Source organism: Carcharhinus amblyrhynchos, chromosome 22 (assembly GCF_965287045.1).
Source record: "Carcharhinus amblyrhynchos chromosome 22, sCarAmb.v2.hapA, whole genome shotgun sequence".
NCBI classification, from domain to species: Eukaryota; Metazoa; Chordata; class Chondrichthyes; order Carcharhiniformes; family Carcharhinidae; genus Carcharhinus; species Carcharhinus amblyrhynchos.
This window is the reverse complement of record NC_137345.1, coordinates 44,810,500-44,828,828: the sequence shown is the minus strand read 5'-3', so window position 1 is coordinate 44,828,828 and position 18,329 is coordinate 44,810,500. Positions and strand designations below refer to the sequence as shown.

At 41.6% G+C, this 18,329-nt stretch overlaps 1 protein-coding gene across 1 annotated transcript; it reads left to right on the top strand.

Annotated features, from left to right (window-relative positions):
- The first annotated feature begins 556 nt into the window (after positions 1–556).
- On the top strand, positions 557–18,121 carry rps10 (ribosomal protein S10). The gene is made up of 6 exons (XM_080210229.1): positions 557–691; positions 1,490–1,639; positions 5,893–6,067; positions 11,154–11,225; positions 17,568–17,623; positions 18,042–18,121. Exons 2-6 carry the CDS (start codon positions 1,490–1,492, stop codon positions 18,078–18,080), a joined length of 492 nt encoding a protein of 163 aa, XP_080066355.1. The 5' UTR covers positions 557–691; the 3' UTR covers positions 18,081–18,121.
- The last annotated feature ends 208 nt before the right edge of the window (positions 18,122–18,329 follow it).

Here is an 18,329-nt window from a genome sequence, read left to right as displayed (position 1 = left end):
CCGACAAGGAAACTACAACTCCCAGCAGGCACGGAAGTCGACGTATATTTGTCTTTAACTACACCCCACAAATTAAGCTAATGAGAAATAAATTCTTTCTCATGTCGGTCATAACGCCGTTCCTCAGTCCCACACCAAACTACCAACACCCACCTCACCAGCCCGCCTCATTGCGCAAGCGCATCCACCTTAACGATCCCTCATTGCGCAGACGCACCCTCCCGCGCGCAGGTGCCCTCGCCTTAAAACCCGCCCCGCTGCGCAGGCGTGTCCGCCTTATCTTCCCCCTCACTGCTCGGGCGCGCCTTCCTCACCCCTCCCCCCCCACCCGGCGCCCAACCCCCCTCACTGCGCAGCCGCGCCAACCTTCCCCTCGCTGCGCAGGCGCGCCCACCTTACTGCCTTCTCTTCAAATCTAACGGTTCCCCCCTGGAGACTCCCAGTTGGCTCACGCGCCTTGTGTTTACCCCGATTACAAAGTAACCACCTTTCATTGCTATTAAATTGGTGCATCCATTTCGAGGTCGGAACGCTGCTTTATTTTAAATGGTTCGAGAATTTGGAAGCTTGTATTTTTAATCAGGCGCGCAGCACAGGCTCCCATGCTCAGGGTCCTGAGTATAGGAAGAAGAGGAAGGTAGTGCGCATGCTCGGTCTTTTCCTGTTCGGGGCCCCATGATAAGCGGTAAAGGTAAGCGGAGGCAAAGTGTCTAAATAGGCAAATATCCCTGCCATCCTGCCCAGGGACTCCTCCAGCAGCCCAGTAATGTTACACATACAACATGCGAATTTATTCAGTCAATCATTTCTATAAACGCAGGGGTATTAATTGGGATAGTTTATGCGTTGCCTCCTAGCTGTGATGATAGAGGTTAGGCCTCAGGCTGTATCAACTAACTGAATAAAAATTACGGGAACACACTTCCCCAATATGTTTAGGATCGTAAAGCCGTTTAATTTGTGTAGTCAACGTTAGCATCGAGTTAGTATTTTGTGCAAGATTCCTGGCATCACCAGTGTGAAGTGTTCCACTTCTATAGTTTCAAAGATAAGTTCCTGTAACAGTGGATGGTGAGCGTTTAATATTAATATAGAGCATGAATCATGAGAAAACAACATTTAAGCAAACGAAAGAAACGCGAGTCAAAAGATCCTAACTTGTTTGGAGGAGTTGCATTCTCAAGTTTACACTTTAGTGCCTCTGAGAGCATATATATTTCAAATTGCAATGTTTAATCTGGAAATGTAACTAAATCTAAAATCAGAACCTAACGTGATTCATTTACTTTGTTTTGGCTTCAATGTGAGTGTGCAAATTCACTGTTCAGTAATAAATGTTTGGAATGTACTTAACCTACTTAATGTGCAAGTTATGGTGAATGTATTTGCATGGTTCAGTTTAATAGTGGGAGAGGTTTGTCAATAATGGTGCAAGCAATGGGATTGTGCAGATTTCAAATATTGAAGGATCTCGTTCTGTCTTTATCAGATGTTGATGCCCAAGAAGAACCGTATTGCTATCTATGAACTCCTCTTCAAGGAGGGGGTAATGGTGGCCAAGAAGGATGTGCATATGCCAAAGCATCCAGAGTTGGCAGACAAGAATGTCCCTAACCTGCACGTAATGAAGGCCATGCAGGTATTGTATTTCTGCAAATGCTTCCATAATTGTATAGCACCTTTTAACATAAGACATCCCTCAATGTTTTATTGGAATACTATGAAACAAAATTTGACATTAAGCCACATAGGGAGATATTAGGGCAAGTAACTGAAAGTTTGGTTAAAGAGGTACGTTTAAAGTTGGGCTTTAAAGAAGGAAAATGATGTGGAAGATTATAGGGAGGGAATTCCAGAACTGAGGGCCTTGGCAGCTCAATGCAGAGCTAATGGCAGAGGGGCTCAAATTGTGAATGCTCATGAGGCCAGTAATAGAGACGTGAGTATAGCTAAAGGTTATTGATTGGAGGAGATTATAAAGATAGAGATGAGGCAAGGCTATGGATTTGAATGCAAAAATTAGAATTTTAAAATCAAGTAGTTGCTTAATAAGGAGTCATTGCATGTCCGCAAGGGCAAACTGGATTTGATGTATGTAAACACCTGGTAGTTGTTTTGGATAACCTAAAACTTATTTGGGGTAGAACATGGAAGGCCAGCTGGAACTATGTTGGAGTAGGGTTTTAGTGGAGGTGAGTTTAGGCAGAGCAAAATTAGGAGATGTAATGGAGGTGGAAGTAGACGGTCTTGGTAATTGAGCTGATATATGGCTGGGTGTTGTTTTTGGGGTCTGGTTCACCCTCGTGTCGGGGAGGAGAGAGAGAGATCTAAGGTACAGAATGGAGGTTATGAAGATGACTTAAGACAATAGCATTGGCCTTTCCAGTTTCATTGAAGAAAATTTCTGACTATTTATAAATAGTGAAGTGATTGAATGAGATGGAGATGAGGCAGAGTTTGCTGTCATCGGTATACATGTGTTAACTGATGTTTTTGACAGAAAAGTAGACAAGTTCTTGCATGCTATTGCTAATCTGGTGTGATTGCATGCTGTCCTGTATTATTCCATTTCCTTTTGAAAAGTAATCATAAGGTGGTACATATGGCTCCTTTGCCAGTTATTCATAGTTGGAAGTACTTTTGGGGATATTCTTGACCCATGGGAAAAAAGATCCATTGCCCTTGGATCTATATTTTAAAGACAAATATCAGCAGGAAATATCAAAATCCAGAATATCGGATGTACGTATGAGAGTTGCACAAGTGATAGTAGTGAAGTCCAGTTCATTGCGGTTAGTCAATTTTGGCTACAAACAACGTTAAGAAACTTAAAGAAGTACTCAGCAGCCTGAGTAATCACAGAAATATCTCTTCACAGAATTTGGAAGGCAGTGGTATCATCAGACAAAGTCAGCATGAATTTACAAAAGGGAAATCATGCTTGACAAATTTTTTGAGGATATAACTAGTAGAGTTGATTGAGGAAAACCAGTGGATGTTTATTTAGACTTTCAGAAGGCTTTTGACAAGGTCTCTCATGACAGACTACGATGTAAAGTTAAAAGTGTTGGTGAGGCCACACCTGGAGTATTGTGAGCAATTTTGATGTCCTTATCTGAGGAAGGATGCTCTTGCTAGAGAGGAAGTACAGCCAAGGTTTACCAGCTGATTCCAGGGGTGACAGGCTTGTCATATGAGGTGAGGCTAAGTCGGTTAGGATTGTAATCACTGTAGTTTAGAAGAGTGAGAGGGCATCTCGTAGATGCTTATAAAATTCTAACAGGATTAGACAGGGTTGATTCAGAAAGAATGTTCCCAGTGGTAGGGGAGTCCAAAACTAGGAGTCTTAGTTTGAGGATAAGAGGTAAACCTTTTAGAACTGAGGTGAAGAGAAATTTCTTCACCCAAAGGGTGATGAATATGTGGAATTCACTACCACCAAAAGTAGTTGAAGCCAAAATGTTGTCTGATTTCAAGAAGTAATTAGATGTAGCTCTTGGAGCTATAGGGATATGAGGGGGGCAGGAAATCAGGTTAGTGATTTTGATGAGCAGCCATGATCAAAATGAATGGCAGAGCAGGCTCAAAGGACCGATTTTTGGCCTACTCCAGCCTCTAGTTTTTATTTTGCCATTCTTTATCTTTCTTGTAGTCTGGAGATACGTCTCCCTAAATACGTCTCCTTAGAACGGAGTTGAGGAGGAACTTCTTCACTCAAAGGGTGGTGAATCTCTGGAATTCTCTGCCCGTTGAAGTGGTGGAGGCTGCCTCGCTAAATATTTTTAAGACGCGGGTTGATGGGTTTTTGATAAGAGAGGGGATTAAGGGTTATGGGGAGAGGGCGGGAAGGTGGAACTGAGCCACGACAGATCAGCCATGATCTTATTGAATGGCGGGGCAGGCTCGAAGGGCTAGATGGCCTACTCCTGCTCCTATTTCTTATGTTCTAAATGCAGAAACTAGCAAAGGAAAATGCTGCAACTATGGCAGATTATTTTGGTTGCTGCATAGTATTTTTAAAAATACTGTTAAGTTTTAAAACACCACAGTTGAAAAGGGTAGATTGATGACCTAGTGGACACCTTGAGGTATCACCTGGTGAAACTGCAGCACATGAATTGTTGCATGCTAAACGGAATTGAATGGTCCCAGAACCAACAGATAAGATCTGAGCTCTGCAGTCCTGCTACATTAGTTGTGAATGGAGGAGGACGCTCCACAAATGTCCCCATTCTCCGTAATGAGGAATCCCAGCACATCCGTCCAAAAGATGATGCTGAATCATTTGCATCCATTTTCAGCTAGAAATGTTGAATGTATGATCCACCTTGTCTTCCTCCAGAGGCCCCAGCATCTCAAAAGTTTAGCTTCAGCCAGTTTGATTCACTGCAAAAGCTATTAGCATTGCTGTAACACTGGATTTACCTGATACTGGAAAAATTGCCAGATTTTGTCCACAAAAAGAGACAAATCCGGTCAGGTTGGTCACAGTCTCATCAACCTCCTCTTGATCATCAGTAACCTGCTCACTGGTGCTCAGTTTGGAGTTTTACCATGAGGCCAGAATCTGAGGACCACTCAGCTTCTGGCCTCATGACAGCCTTCATCCAAACATGGACAAACGAGCTGAACTCAAGGTGGGAGTGACTGCCGTTGACACGAAGGTGTCATTTGACCGAGAACGTAACTTAAGGAGCCCTTCCAAAATACAACTCGTTTGAAATTGGGGAAAGTTCCACTGGTTGGAGTCCGTATCTTGCACAAAGGAAGGTGGTTGTGATTGTTGGAGGTCGATCATCTAAGTCCCCAGACATTGCTGCAGCAGTTATTCTGGATAGTGTCTTAGGCCTGTCCACATCAGCTGCTTAATCGTTGGCCATTCCTCCATAACAAGGTCAGAAATGGGGATGGGCGTTTTCACCGAATGTTCAGCACCATTTCCAGCTCTTCAAAATACTCCATCTGTCTCTGTGCTGCAATATGTGGACAGCATTGAGGCTTAGGGCCATAAATGGTAAGCAACATTCGAGCCACACAAGGATGAGACAATTACTATCTCCACTGAATCCCCCAGTATTCACACCTTATTAGTAACTTGACTGGACTGGCCATATAAATACTGTGGTTACAAGACCAGGAGTTCCACGGCAAGCAACTCACCTGATTCTCCAATGCTGTTTATCTCTACAAGATGTGGGTCAGGAGCCTGACTGAATGCTCTGCACTTGCCTGGATGAGTGCAGCTCCGCCAACACTCAAGCTGGACACCATCCAGGCCAGTCTAACCTGCTTGATTGGCATCCTATCCACCACCTTCAGCATTCATCCCCTCCTCCACCAGTGCACAATAGGAGCTTTGTGAACCGTCCACAAGATGCCCTGCAGCGAGGGTCCTTCAACCGCACGTAGGGTCGAGATACATAGGAACACCACCAGCTAGAAGTCCCCTTCCGGGCTATACAATGTCCTGATTTGGAACTATATTGGCAGTCCTTCAATGTCACCGGTCATCACCACCACCAGTTGCTTGGGCAGTTAGAGCTGGGCACTAAATGTTCATCTAGGCACAGATACCCACATGAAAGAATTTTAAAAACATTCATCAATCTACAGAAGGTTATTTGCAAAATACTAAAGTACGTGAACCAGTAACTTGAAGGTTAAACTGGTAACAAGGGAATAAAAACTTTGGCTGTTGGAGCCAAGTGATAGATTTTTGCTTTGGGCTAAAAGTGGCAGGCCAGTCCTTGTAGTTTGCTTTACTCATATTACTGGTTCTGATTTCTGTAGGTTGTATTTTAAATTTGAAGAAATCAAAAATATTGTATACCAGATATAGTGAAAGCAGTTGAAACACCTGGTGCTAAACTGTTCTTTTTTTTTGATCTGCAGTCTTTGAAATCCCGTGGTTACGTAAAGGAGCAGTTTGCTTGGCGACACTTCTACTGGTACTTAACAAACGAGGGCATCCAGTACCTACGTGACTACCTTCACCTTCCTCCAGAAATTGTTCCTGCTACTCTACGTCGCCAGACCCGCCCCGAGACAGCCAGGCCAAGACCCAAAGGTTAATTTTTCTGCTGTTTGATACTACAGTTATCAACAGTATAGTTGCTCAGCAAGCGCTCACTCATATTTAATTATATAAACATGGTACAGGAACTGTGGCCAAGCAATGGCTTACAAGGGAAATTAGAAATCATATTTGATTCAAGGAAGAAGCGTACAAATTGGTAAGAGAAAGCAATAGGCCTGAGGATCGGAGCGGTTTAAAATTCAGCCAAAGAGAACCAGGGATTGATTTAAGAAGGAGGAAATAGAGTATAAAAGTAAGCTGCAGGGAATTGACTGTAAAAGTATCTATAGGTATGTAAAGAGACACGGATTGACAAAAACAAATGTAGGCCCCTTACAGAAAATTCATAACGGGAAATAAAGAAATGGTTGAGGAATTAAATTTGTACTTTGCTTCAGTCTTCACAAATGAAGACATGAATAATGTACCAGAAGTTCTGAGAGAAACAAGTTTTAGTGAGGGGCTAAAGGAAACCAGCATTAGTAGGGAAATTGGGATTGAAAGTTGATATATCTCCAGGGCCTGATAATCTTTATCCCAGAGTGCTTAAGGAAATGACACTAGAAACAGTAGATCCATTGGTGGTTATTTTCCAAAATTCTTTGGTCTCTGGACTAGTTCCTACGGATAGGCTCACTGGTCTACAGTTCCCTGCTAACATCGGTACTGAGAAAGTTGTGAGAGTCCATTATCAAGGATTTCATAACTCAGCATTTAGAAAGCAGTTAGATAATCAGACAGAGTCAGCATCCCTTTTACAAAAGGGAAATCATGCTTGACAAATCTGTTGGAATTTTTTGAGGATGTAACTCGTGACTTAGGAGAACCAGTGCATGTGGTTTATTTCGATTTTCAGAGGGTCTCATAAGACTACCTGCAATTCCACGCATTTTAACTTTATATAGTAATGTCTTGAAATGGATAGAAAGCTGGTTGGCAGATGGGAAGCGAAGAGTGGGTCATTTTCTGATTGGCAGTCAGTAACTAGTGGGGTATCGCAGGGATCAGTGGTAGGACCCCTGCTATTCACATTATAAATGATTTGGAAGAGAGACCTAAATGAATTATTTCCAAATTTGCAGATGATACAAAGTTGGGTGGGAGGGTGAGCTGTGAGGAGGATGCCGAGGTGCTTCAGCATGATTTGGACAAGCTGAGTGCGTGGGCAGATGCAGTATAATGTGGATAAATGTGAGATTATTCACTTTGGTAGCAATAATAGGAAGATTATTACTTGAATGGGTGCAAATTGGATACTGAGCGAGACTTTTGTGTCCTCGTGCATCGTCGCTGAAAGTAAGCGCGCAGGTACGGCAGGCAGTAAAGAAGGTGAGTGGTATATTGACCTTCATAGTGAGAGGATTTGAGTGTAGGGATATTTTGCTGCAATCGTATATGCTGTTGGTGAAGCCACACCTGAAGTATTGTGTGTAGTTTTGGTGTCCTTGTCTGAGGCAGGATGCCCTTGCTATAGAGGGAGTGCAGCGAAAGTTTACCAGGATGATTCCTGGGATGGCAGGTCTGTCGTGAGGAGAGACGTAAGTTGGTTAGGATTGTATTCGCTGGAGTTTAGAAAAGTGAGAGGGGATCTTGTAGAAACTTATAAAATTTCTAACCGGGTTAGACAGGGTAGATTCAGAAAGAATGCTCCCAGTGGTGGGGGAGTCCAGAAGTAGGGGCCAGAGTTTGAGGATAAGAGGTAAACCTTTTAAAACTGAGGTGAGGGGAAATTTCTTCACTCAGAGGGTGGTGAATATATGGAAATCACTATCACAAAGCAGCTGATGCCAAAACGTGTGGTTTTAATAACTAAATGTAGTTCTTGGGGCTAAAGGGCCCAAGGAATATGAGGGGAGAAGGGGGGGGATCAGGGTATTGAATTTGATCAGCCATGGTAAAGAATGGCAGAGATCAAAGGGCTGATTGGCCTCCTCCTGCTTCTAGTCTCTATGTTGTATATTTATCAGAACAAAATGAAGTGTTTTGTCATCACAGAAATTGGTGATAAGTAAGGGTGATGGTTATAAATTAAGTACAGATCCACAGATGCCTGTGAGTTCCGGCCTCCAGATGCTTCCCTGGTACACGAACACCACCTGTACAGCAATGCAGCAAATGCAGAGGATTGATGAGGGCCATTTAACAAATCTGCTGCCTGGTTTGGCCACAGATCATATTCAGTGCAGGAAATGTCAATAAATAACTTGAACCTTGGTAATCTTTGGTAGTTGAGATTTTGTACTCCCAAATATTAAAACACTTTAATCACTCAGGCGCAGCTGTGATTGGCAGTACTTGGTGTTCCATTTATTTTGCCGATGTTTCGTACTTAAGTTGTCCAAATTTAGTGATGATAACCAGCGTGTTTGTATCTCTGTGATTCATTTTGTCAAACACACATTTACCTGAGGCTGCTGCATTTCAAAGTAATTCATAGTACATTAAGTTCTTTCAGACAAAGTTCTTTCTGACATTTCTTAAAATGTGCTGAGGCACTATATTAAATATTTAAATGAACATAGATGGTAACTTCTTGTGCTATAATTCCAGAACATTCTACCAAGACTGCCCATCTAAACTGGGATTGTTCTTTCTTTGTCATCTTGGATTGAGTTTTTTTTTGAAGAGGTGACAAAGATAATTGATGAGGGAAGGGCTGTGGATGTAATTTATATGGACTTTAATAAGGCGTTTGACCAGTCCCACATGGCAGACTGGTACAAAAACTAAAAATCACATGGGATTTGTGATGGGATACATGGATTTTGAACTGGCTGGGTTATAGAAGACAGAATAGTGGTGGAATGGGTTTTTCAGAATGGAGATCTTTAGCTGGTGGTGTTTTGCTGGGACCTAAATATTTATGTGATCTGGAGGAAAATTTGGGTGGTCTAAGTAAGTTTGCAGATGACATGAAGATTAGTAGAGTTGCTGATAGGGGTTGTCAGAGAATATATATAGATCGGAAATTTGGGCACAGGAAAGGCAAATGGAGTTTAATCTGGATAGATGTGAGGTGATGCATTTTGGGGGATCAAATTTAGGTTTGAATTATACTGTAAATGGCTGAACTCTTCAGAACATTCCAATACAGAGGGCTCGGATATGCAGGTCCACAGTTCCCTAAAAGTGGCAACACAGGTGGCCAAGGTGATTTAAGAAGGCATATGGCATTACTGCCTTCATTGGTCAGGGAATTGAGTACAAGAGTTGGCAAATCATGTTCCAGCTGTATAAAGCCTTGGGTTGGCAGCATTTGGAGTACTGCGTGCAGTTCTGGTCACAAAACTACCAGAATTTGGAGAGAGTGCAAAGAAGGTTCACCAGAATGTTGCCTGGTCTTGAGGGTGTTGTCTGTGAGGAGAGGTTTAATAAACTAGGATTATTTTCACTGGAGTGATGGAGGCTGAGGGGAGACCTGATAGAGGTCTACAAAATAATGAGGCATAGACAGGGTGGATAATCAGAGGCATTTTCCCAGGGTGGAAGTGTCAATTACAACGGGGAACAGGTTCAAGGTGAGGGGGAGAGTTTAAGGGAGATGTGCAGGAGAGGTTTTTCCACACAGAGTGGTGGGTGCCTGGAACATGCTGCCAGAGGAGGTGATGGAAGCAGGCACGTTAACAACATTTAAAAGACATCTGGATGGACATGTATACGGAGAGAATAAAGGGGTAAGGATCAAGAAAGGGTAGAGGGTTTTTTTTTATTTTGGGCATCGTGACCAGCACAGGCTTGGGCTGAAGGGCCTGTGCTGTGCTTTACATTGTCCTTTATGTTTGAGCTCCTTCAAACCTTTTGGGGGGGGGGGCTGTTGTTTATGAGCAAACCCCCCCCCCCCAAAAAAAAGGAGTTGAAGGGGTTGAGCTATGAGGAGAGGCTGAATAGACTGGGCTTGTACTCGTTAGAGTTTAGAAGGATGAGGGGGGATCTTATTGAGACGTATAAGATGATGAAAGGGATGGATAGGGTGGAGGTGGAGAGGCTCTTCCTGCTCAGAAAGGACAGTAGGACTAGAGGGCACAGCCTCAAGATGGCGGAGGGGGGGGGGGGGGGGCAGTTTAGAACGGAGTTGAGGAGGAACTTCTTCACTCAAAGGGTGGTGTATCTCTGGAATTCTCTGTCCGTTGAGGTGGTGGAGGCTACCTCGCTAAATATATTTAAGACGTGGGTAGATAGGTTTTTGGTAGGCAAAGGGATTAAGGGTTATGGGGAGAAAGCGGGAAAGTGGAACTGATCCACTTCAGATCAGCCATGATCTTATTGAATGGTGGGGCAGGCTCGAAGGGCTAGATGGCCTACTCCTGCTCCTATTTCTTATGTTCTTATGTTTATGTTCAATGATGATACAAAATCCCCAGTTGGAGTAGTGCTTAAGGAGGCACACTATTTCATCTTTCACCTTGGATTGTATTTGTTAAAATTAATAAATTGCAGGAGCGTAGTGTACAAGTCACCTGGACCTTTTGGGATAGTTAAGTTGTGTTTACAGGCTGCACTGTGGCATGGCCAGACACTTGGATTGCACCACTGGTCTAATTGTACAATTGGTTCTTATATTAAGATTGGTGCTGTGTACACTTTGCTTCAGTGTTAGTTGGCATCCTATAAGATGGTTCAGCTGTTACTTTAAAACTTGCCATTTTGGCTCTGATAGCATTCTCATGCCAAATCCATAGATTTGGGTTCCATTCCATAGATTTGAGGATGTAATCCTGAGGTAGTGCTGCATTGGTCTTTTCAATGAAGATTTCACTATTGAGATCAGCGTACAATTTGGAGAATTATCCTGATTAACCAACCAACACCACTAAAATAGATTAGTTTATCACTTATTTTGTTGCTGTTTTGGGGCTTGCTGGGTGCTCACCTCTATTTCAAATGCTTAGGGAAGTTTACTTCATTCTTTCTGAAGCAGTTTTTGAATGTGCTGATGACATGAATAATGCCATAAAATTTATGTTGACTCTTAATTCTTTGTCTTTAAAGGAAATTTGTGTTATAGTTACAATTACCAGGTCATTGACATCTTAAAATCTAGTAGCGGGTCTGTAGTGATATTGTGAAACTTTTGCAGGTCTGGGTGAGGACCGTCCAGCTCGTCTCCGTGGTGAAGCTGACAGAGACTCTTACAGGCGGACTGCTCCCCGTAAGTATTGATTGTTGGCATAGTGTGAATAATATGTAATTTGGATGATGTGGCTCAATCTAGCTTGTGTTTTGAATCCAGACATATAACTCCTCGATAACGGAACTAATTGGATATCTTTCAAAATACTCAATAGCTTACATTTATATTTGCTTCCTTTCACCTTCCAGAACTCCAAAAAGCTTTCCCCTTTTGACTGTAAATCAACTTAAAATGTCTGTGCATTTGAAAAACAGCAGCTGGTGACCACAAACGTTGACTGCTCTTTTTAAATTGTTTGTCTGCAGTTAACTGATTTGAGAAATAATAAGACTTAGCCCAACTAATATTTTCCCCCATGCCCTGTCCTTTTAAAGAATCTTGAGTTTTGCTTGCTCTTGGACTCTTGCAATATGAACCCAAATTCAAACCTTAGATTCCCTCAGTCTTTTATTTTTGTGTTTGTAAATTCCTTCAAATTTGAGGGGAAATAGGGGCTAGAGTGTAATCTGTCCTTGGTTCATGAAAACAAAAAGTCCTACACAATTATCTTGTCTTCGCCTATGAATTCTGTTAACTTCGTAGGTGGCATTTGCCTGCATGATTCTGGTGTTTCTCTGCCATGTTTATAGAGTAGGCCCAGATTTGAGAGAAAAAACATTAGGGAAGATGGTGACAAATTCACCATTTGTGTTACCTTCCTCTCCTCTTCAAATTACAGTTTGAAGCCAGGATCAATTAAAATCAGTCCCAATTACTCAATGTATTGTCACCCACCATCTTGTTTGCCTGGAACATATTGTAACAGAATTTGTGTAATTAAAACATTAACTGCTTTCCCACTGAGCAGTGACGTTTGTGTGGACCAGGGCAAAGGCAGTCATTTTGAATTGGCAGAGGATGCAGTGAATTTCTTACATGTACTTCTGTGTGCACCAATTTCTAACTGGCTGTACCTTCTCATAATTTTTCTCCCTGTCTCTCACAATATATCTGCTATTACTACCTGTATTCAGTAAGCTTTGTATAGAAAAAAGTGTCTTTCATTACCATTGGCATGTGTATTCCAATCAAATAATTTAGCTGCAAGCTTTGAGAGTTTAAAGTAAGCAAGATCATTTATCCTCGTCCTTTTTATTCTCATCTACCTTACATACCCCAAATTATGCAATGTCATACACTCAGTCTGTTGCACGTGCACACACAGATTTGAACACAAGTAAAGATTGTGCAGTTGTTCTGACTACAGTTAATTCAATCTCTGGTTTATGATATCCAGTATCCTATGTGGCAGTCCTGGGGTTTCTTGAATGGATTTGATAAGTAAAAAATTGATGTGAGGACCTTAAGCGACAGGTTCACAGCAGGTTGCAAGACTTGTGATTGAATCTGAGGCTGGTTCTATTGTGAACTTTGCAACTGGAACAGGTTAAGTACTCTAGCTACTTGATGAATTGTGACTAGTTTGAGTCTGGTTCTCAGACCAGCTGATGACTGATGTTTCCTAAAAGGCAAGGATGGTACTTCCCTTTCTGCATTTGCTGCCTCGTTAGTGTTTTTCTGCAGACTGCCCTGGCCTGGTTTTGATCACTGGCATCATCCAGCTAGAGTAATTTGGCAGCCTGGAGTCATCAGTACACAGAGAGAGAGTCTCATCTTGAGGATAATTGGTCGTGTCATCTTTCTTTTGTTTAATTGCAAACTTGGAGACAGAGTCTAGGAGTGCATTGACTCCTGGAAAATGGGTTCACAAGAGTTTACGGGACAGTTTCTTAGAGCAGCGTGGACTAGAGCCAGCCTGTGAGTAGGATTTTGAGACTTTTTTAAATCCTTCATGGGATGTGGGCACTGTTGGCTAGGCCAGCATTTATTACCCAAACCTGAGGGTATTTAAGAGTCAACTACATTGTGGGTCTGGAATACATGTAAACCAGACCGGGTAAGGTAACAAATGTTCTTCCCTAAAGAACATTAGTGAACCAGATGGGTTTTTGCAGCAATTGACGATGATTTCATTTCACCATTTAGACATGATTCCAGATTATTATTGAATTCTTCACTGCCAAAGTGGGATTTGAATTGGAGTCCTCAGAACATTACTCTGGGTCACTGGATTACTAGTCCAGTGACACTGGTAATGTTCAGTGAGATGGGGTTAAATAATTACCTCATTGCTACTGAGGCCCATTTACAGTGATCAGAATATGATTAAAGTTTGTGTTCATTTCAAGGGAGAGAAGAGTGGGTCCAAGACTCTTGTTTTGCATTGAGAAGGCCAATTATGAGTGTAAAGTGGACAAGAACTTGGGTTAATGGATAGGTCAGTGGTGATTCACTGGCAGGTATTTCGCAATATATTTTGTAACATTTGGCAAAGATCATTCTAGTGAGAAAGAAAGACTGCTGGCTAAAGTGGACTGGAACATTATATTAAAGGATTGAACAGAATATAAAGAACAGCAAAGAGTGGCTAAAAGGGCAGAAATTAGAGAAAACTAGTTAGAAATATAAAGACTGATGATGGTAAGAGTTTCTGTGGATATTTGTAAAGTGAGTGTTGGTCCTCCTAGAAAGAGTGAGTGCGTCTGGGGAATGAATAATGGAAAATAAGGAAATGGCAGGTGAATTGAACCAATATTTTGCATGTCTTCACTGTAGTGAATACAAATAACATCCTTTTATTAGTGTACACGCGGTGAAAGGGAGGAACTAAAAACAGTTACAATCACCAGTGAGAGGCTTAAAATCTGACAAGTCCCTGGATCCATCGGAATCTCCTTAAGATCAGAGACCAACTCTCCAAAAAAAAATCCCACCCAGCCCCTCACCTCCCCTATTTCTGTAACCCCGTGCATCTACCATGGTTAATCCACTTAACTTCCATGTGTGGATCTGGAGTGTGGGAGGAAACTGGAACAACTAGAGGAACCCCACGCAGACACAGGCAGAATGTGCAAACTTGACACACAGTCATCCAAGGCTAGATTCTAGGTCAGTGGCTCTGTGAGGAAGATTTTAAATAAAGTGGCTGCTGAGAGAGATGCACTGATTTTCATTTTTCCTACATTCTCTAGATTCTGTCTGGTAAGGCCCCATCAAATTGGAAAACAGTGACTGTAATCTCTCCATTCGAGAGAGATAGAACGTAGAACATTACAGTGCAGTACAGGCCCTCAATGGTTCCACTGGTTGCAACAATCTAATGACCTTCTAACCTAAACTATTCCAATGTTATCCATATGCCCATCCACTGACCATTTGAACGCCCTTAAAGTTGGCGAGTCCACAACTGCTGCAGGCAGGGCATTCCACGCCCTTACTACCCTCTGAGTAAAGATGGGGAACAGAAAGCAGGAAAATAATGGACCAGTTACCTTAACATCAGTTAGTTGGAAAATTCTGGATCTATTATTAAGGAGGTTATAGTGAGACACTTAAAAATACTCAATGCAGTTGGACAGAGCCCACTCTGGTTTTGTGAAAGGGAAATCATTTGACTAATGAGCTAGAATTCTTTGAGGGGGTAACAAGCATCATGGATGATGGCGAACCTGTGGTTGTAATTAGATTTCATTATCCAGGAAGGCTTTAAAGCATTCATGTCAAGAACTGCAGGAAATTAAGGCATTTGACAAGGTGCTACATCAAAGGCTGCAATGCAAAATAAGGGCACATGGTGTAAGGGGCAACATATTAGTATGGATGGAGGGTTGGTAAGTAACTAGAAAGACTAGGCATAAATGGATCGCTTTTAGGTATGAATAGGACATGTGTTACTAGGCATTACGTTCTTTCTGTCTCAGGCAGTTGCAACTTTGGTTAACCAATGTTCTAAAGGGATCTTAACGGCAGTGTTTTAATGTGACACTTTCTTTCCATAGCTTGAAATCAGTTGCTGATATGAATCTTAAAACCTTATGGTCCTTTGTGTGTGTGAGAGTGACATGCTGGACAGTGCCTTTCCTTATCAAGACAATGGAAAATCCTTATGTTATCAGCCTTATACTGCAATTATTGGGTAACTAAACCTTTAGAACCAAGCCAGACCCTTTCTCATGTTAACACTTGTAGTTTGGACTGAATCATAATTGAGGATGCTGCCAGGCAATTAAGAAGTAAAGTTTATTAATATAAGCAGTTCAAAAATGCCATATAATTAATCGGTTATGAGAGGAACTTAAGTTCAGGAGTACACCATTTAGCCCTCGAGTCTATTCTGCCATTCACTTGCTGACCTACAACCAAAGTCCATACAACCTGTTTTTGTCCATTTTTCTTAATACCTTTATAAACCAGGCGGCATGGTGACATAGTGGTTAGCACCAGTGACCTGGGTTTGATTCCTGGCTTGGGTCACTGTCTGCATGACGTTTGCACATTCTCCCTGTGTCTGCTTGGGGTTTCCACCGGTTGCTCCAGTTTCCTCCCATAGTCCAAAAGATGTGCTGGTTAGGTCCATTGGCCATACTAAATTCTCCCTCAGTGTACCTGAACTGGTGCCAGTGTGTGGCGACTAGGGGATTTTCACAGTAATTTCATTGCAGTGTTAAAGTAAACGTACTTGTGACACAGATAAAACTTTAGTAAACTTAGTCTTAGCTATCACTCAATTTTCAGGAAGTTCTGCCATTCATTGCATGTGGAAATGTTCCCTAATTTCACTCCTGAAGAGCCTTGCTCTGATTTTTTTTTTTAATTACTAGCTTCATCCTAGATGCCTCCAACAAGCAGAAATAAACTTCTAATCATATTTATACATGTTACTCTAAATTTATATATGTTCCTCTTAATAGCTTCAGGAAATCGCACTTTAGTCCACTTTTAATCGCACTTTTGTATAATCTTTCCTCTGGTTTATACTTAGAGTCCAGGTATAGTTCTACATTGAACTACAATGTTAAATCTGCGCTGCACTCCCTCCAAGACTAGGTGTGGCCTGACCAGGACTTCGTATATCTGAAGCATGATCCCTATCCCTCATTCTTCTGTGTACTTGTTTATGATGTGTTAGTGATCTATTTGCTTGGTCCCCCATGTCTCTTTGGACCTCATTTCAGCTTTCCACCATTTCAAAATTATCCTGTTCTGTCCTTTCTTGGATCCAAAGTGGATAATGTCACATTTGCCTATAACAAAATCCCATTTGCTGCAGTTTTACCCATTCAGTTTATCTAAATCTTTGTCATTGGCAAATTTAAATTTGTGGATTTATATTGCATCATCGAAGTCTTTACTACAGTGAACAGTTGAAGCCACAACACAGATCCTTATACGTTTCTGCCAGTTTGAGTACATTATCTCTCCTCCCTGCTCTTTCTCCTGTCCCTCTTCATTTCCTAAGTAAGTTGCTTTCAATTCAATGATATTCTGCTTTAGTAGACAATCCCTTGTGCAGGCCTTTATTAAATGCCTCTTGGCCTATATAAATGTCACCCTTGAACATTCCCCTTTTCAAGGACATAATCTGGGGTATTTGTGCATCAGTTGGTTAGGTGGCAATTTTGGATTGCCACTCTTCTCACCAGAGTTATTCTCTTTTCTGAGCAGACTAACGTCAGCAATGCCCCCCACAACTGATCCGGAGGCAATGCAATGAATGCAGTATATAATTTTTAATTTGTACTTTGGCTCCTTTCTGACTACCATTGTGAAATTGGGTTGTCAGGGTTTGAAGGTGTAGTAGTATGGTTACTAAAGCTTTGCGAGCTTATCTGGAAAATAGTTACTGAGAATGGCGCATGTTGTAAGCTTCAGGAAGCGGGTTTGTTTTCAATGTTGGATCAAGTGCAGGTTTGCTGCATCTGCTGAAATACTGAGTCACTGTACCAGTTAAACTTTAGTGTTACACTTCCTTAAATAACTGCCGGTAGGATCGGTTAAGGTTTGTACATTCCAGCAGGCAATTGTGTAAAGCAGCATGGAACCAACTATTCATCCACAGGTGCAGCAATACACAAGTCACTGATGAAAAAGTCATTGGAAAGGATTTCTCCTCAGTTGGGTAGCAGCTTAGGAGGAAAGCTGAGGTTTTAGGTGGCGAGTGACTAGAGGAATGGGGAAAGGTAGCCTGTAAAATCCCATAAGTCTAATTTCCTTTCTCCTTGTTTGGGTCAGCACATTGCATTGGATTGCCTTGAATCATCTGGCCGCGTGGGTGAGATTTATTTCAGAAATTGAATTCTAGTCTTAGGCTGCCATTTCAAGTTGCTGGCTGGGTCATCACCTCCCAAGAGGATACCTTAGGATGGATATTGATTCAAAAGCAGTGCTTGCTATTGATTTGGGAATTGAGTTTAATAAAATCTGGATTTTTTTGATTTATTCCAGTTGGAATAGAGTAACATAGCTTTATTGTTTATACAGTTGGTTCAGACAAGAAGGCTGAAGCTGGTGCTGGTGCAGCTACAGAATTCCAGTTTGTAAGTATTGCTTTTTCAAAACGACTGAAAGTTTTTGATCCAGTGGCTCAAGGAAGTGAAACAATTTCTTCCAGCAAATATGCAAAGTGAAGAATCTGTCTGTTATTAATGCTGATATTTGTAGTGCATTGCATTATTTAAAAAACTGCACTTTAATAATCCTAAGTGATTGGACTGATGTAATAAGTTACTAAATTTAGCTATCTTTTCCTGTTTCTTTTTTACTTGTTGTGAGTAAAATAAGATTAACTAAAACACCACTGCTTACAACTACATTGTGTATTCTCCCTATATCAGATAAGAGTTGGTAAACTATAGCAACAGAAGATTGAGTGAATTATGAGTTAGTGTTTTATTAAGCTCTTGTTGATGTATTTCAGAAGTTTGCATGTTGCTAACCATCCCATTTCTTTTACAGAGAGGCGGATTTGGCCGTGGCCGTGGACAACCTCAATAAATGTGTACAATTTGTTGTGTAAAATAAAGAATTGAAAAACATTAACCTGCTTCTGTGCTCATTATTTATTGTACTCAAGTATTTTTGACTTGAAATGAATTTATCTACAGGTTGATTGTATACATCCAGCGGTACTCTCCTACCTGGAAGGACAAGGTCAGCAGGTGCATGGGAATACTGCCACTTACATATCTCTCATCACTGTGACTTGGAAATGTTTCCCTGGTCCTCAATCATTGCTGGGTCTTA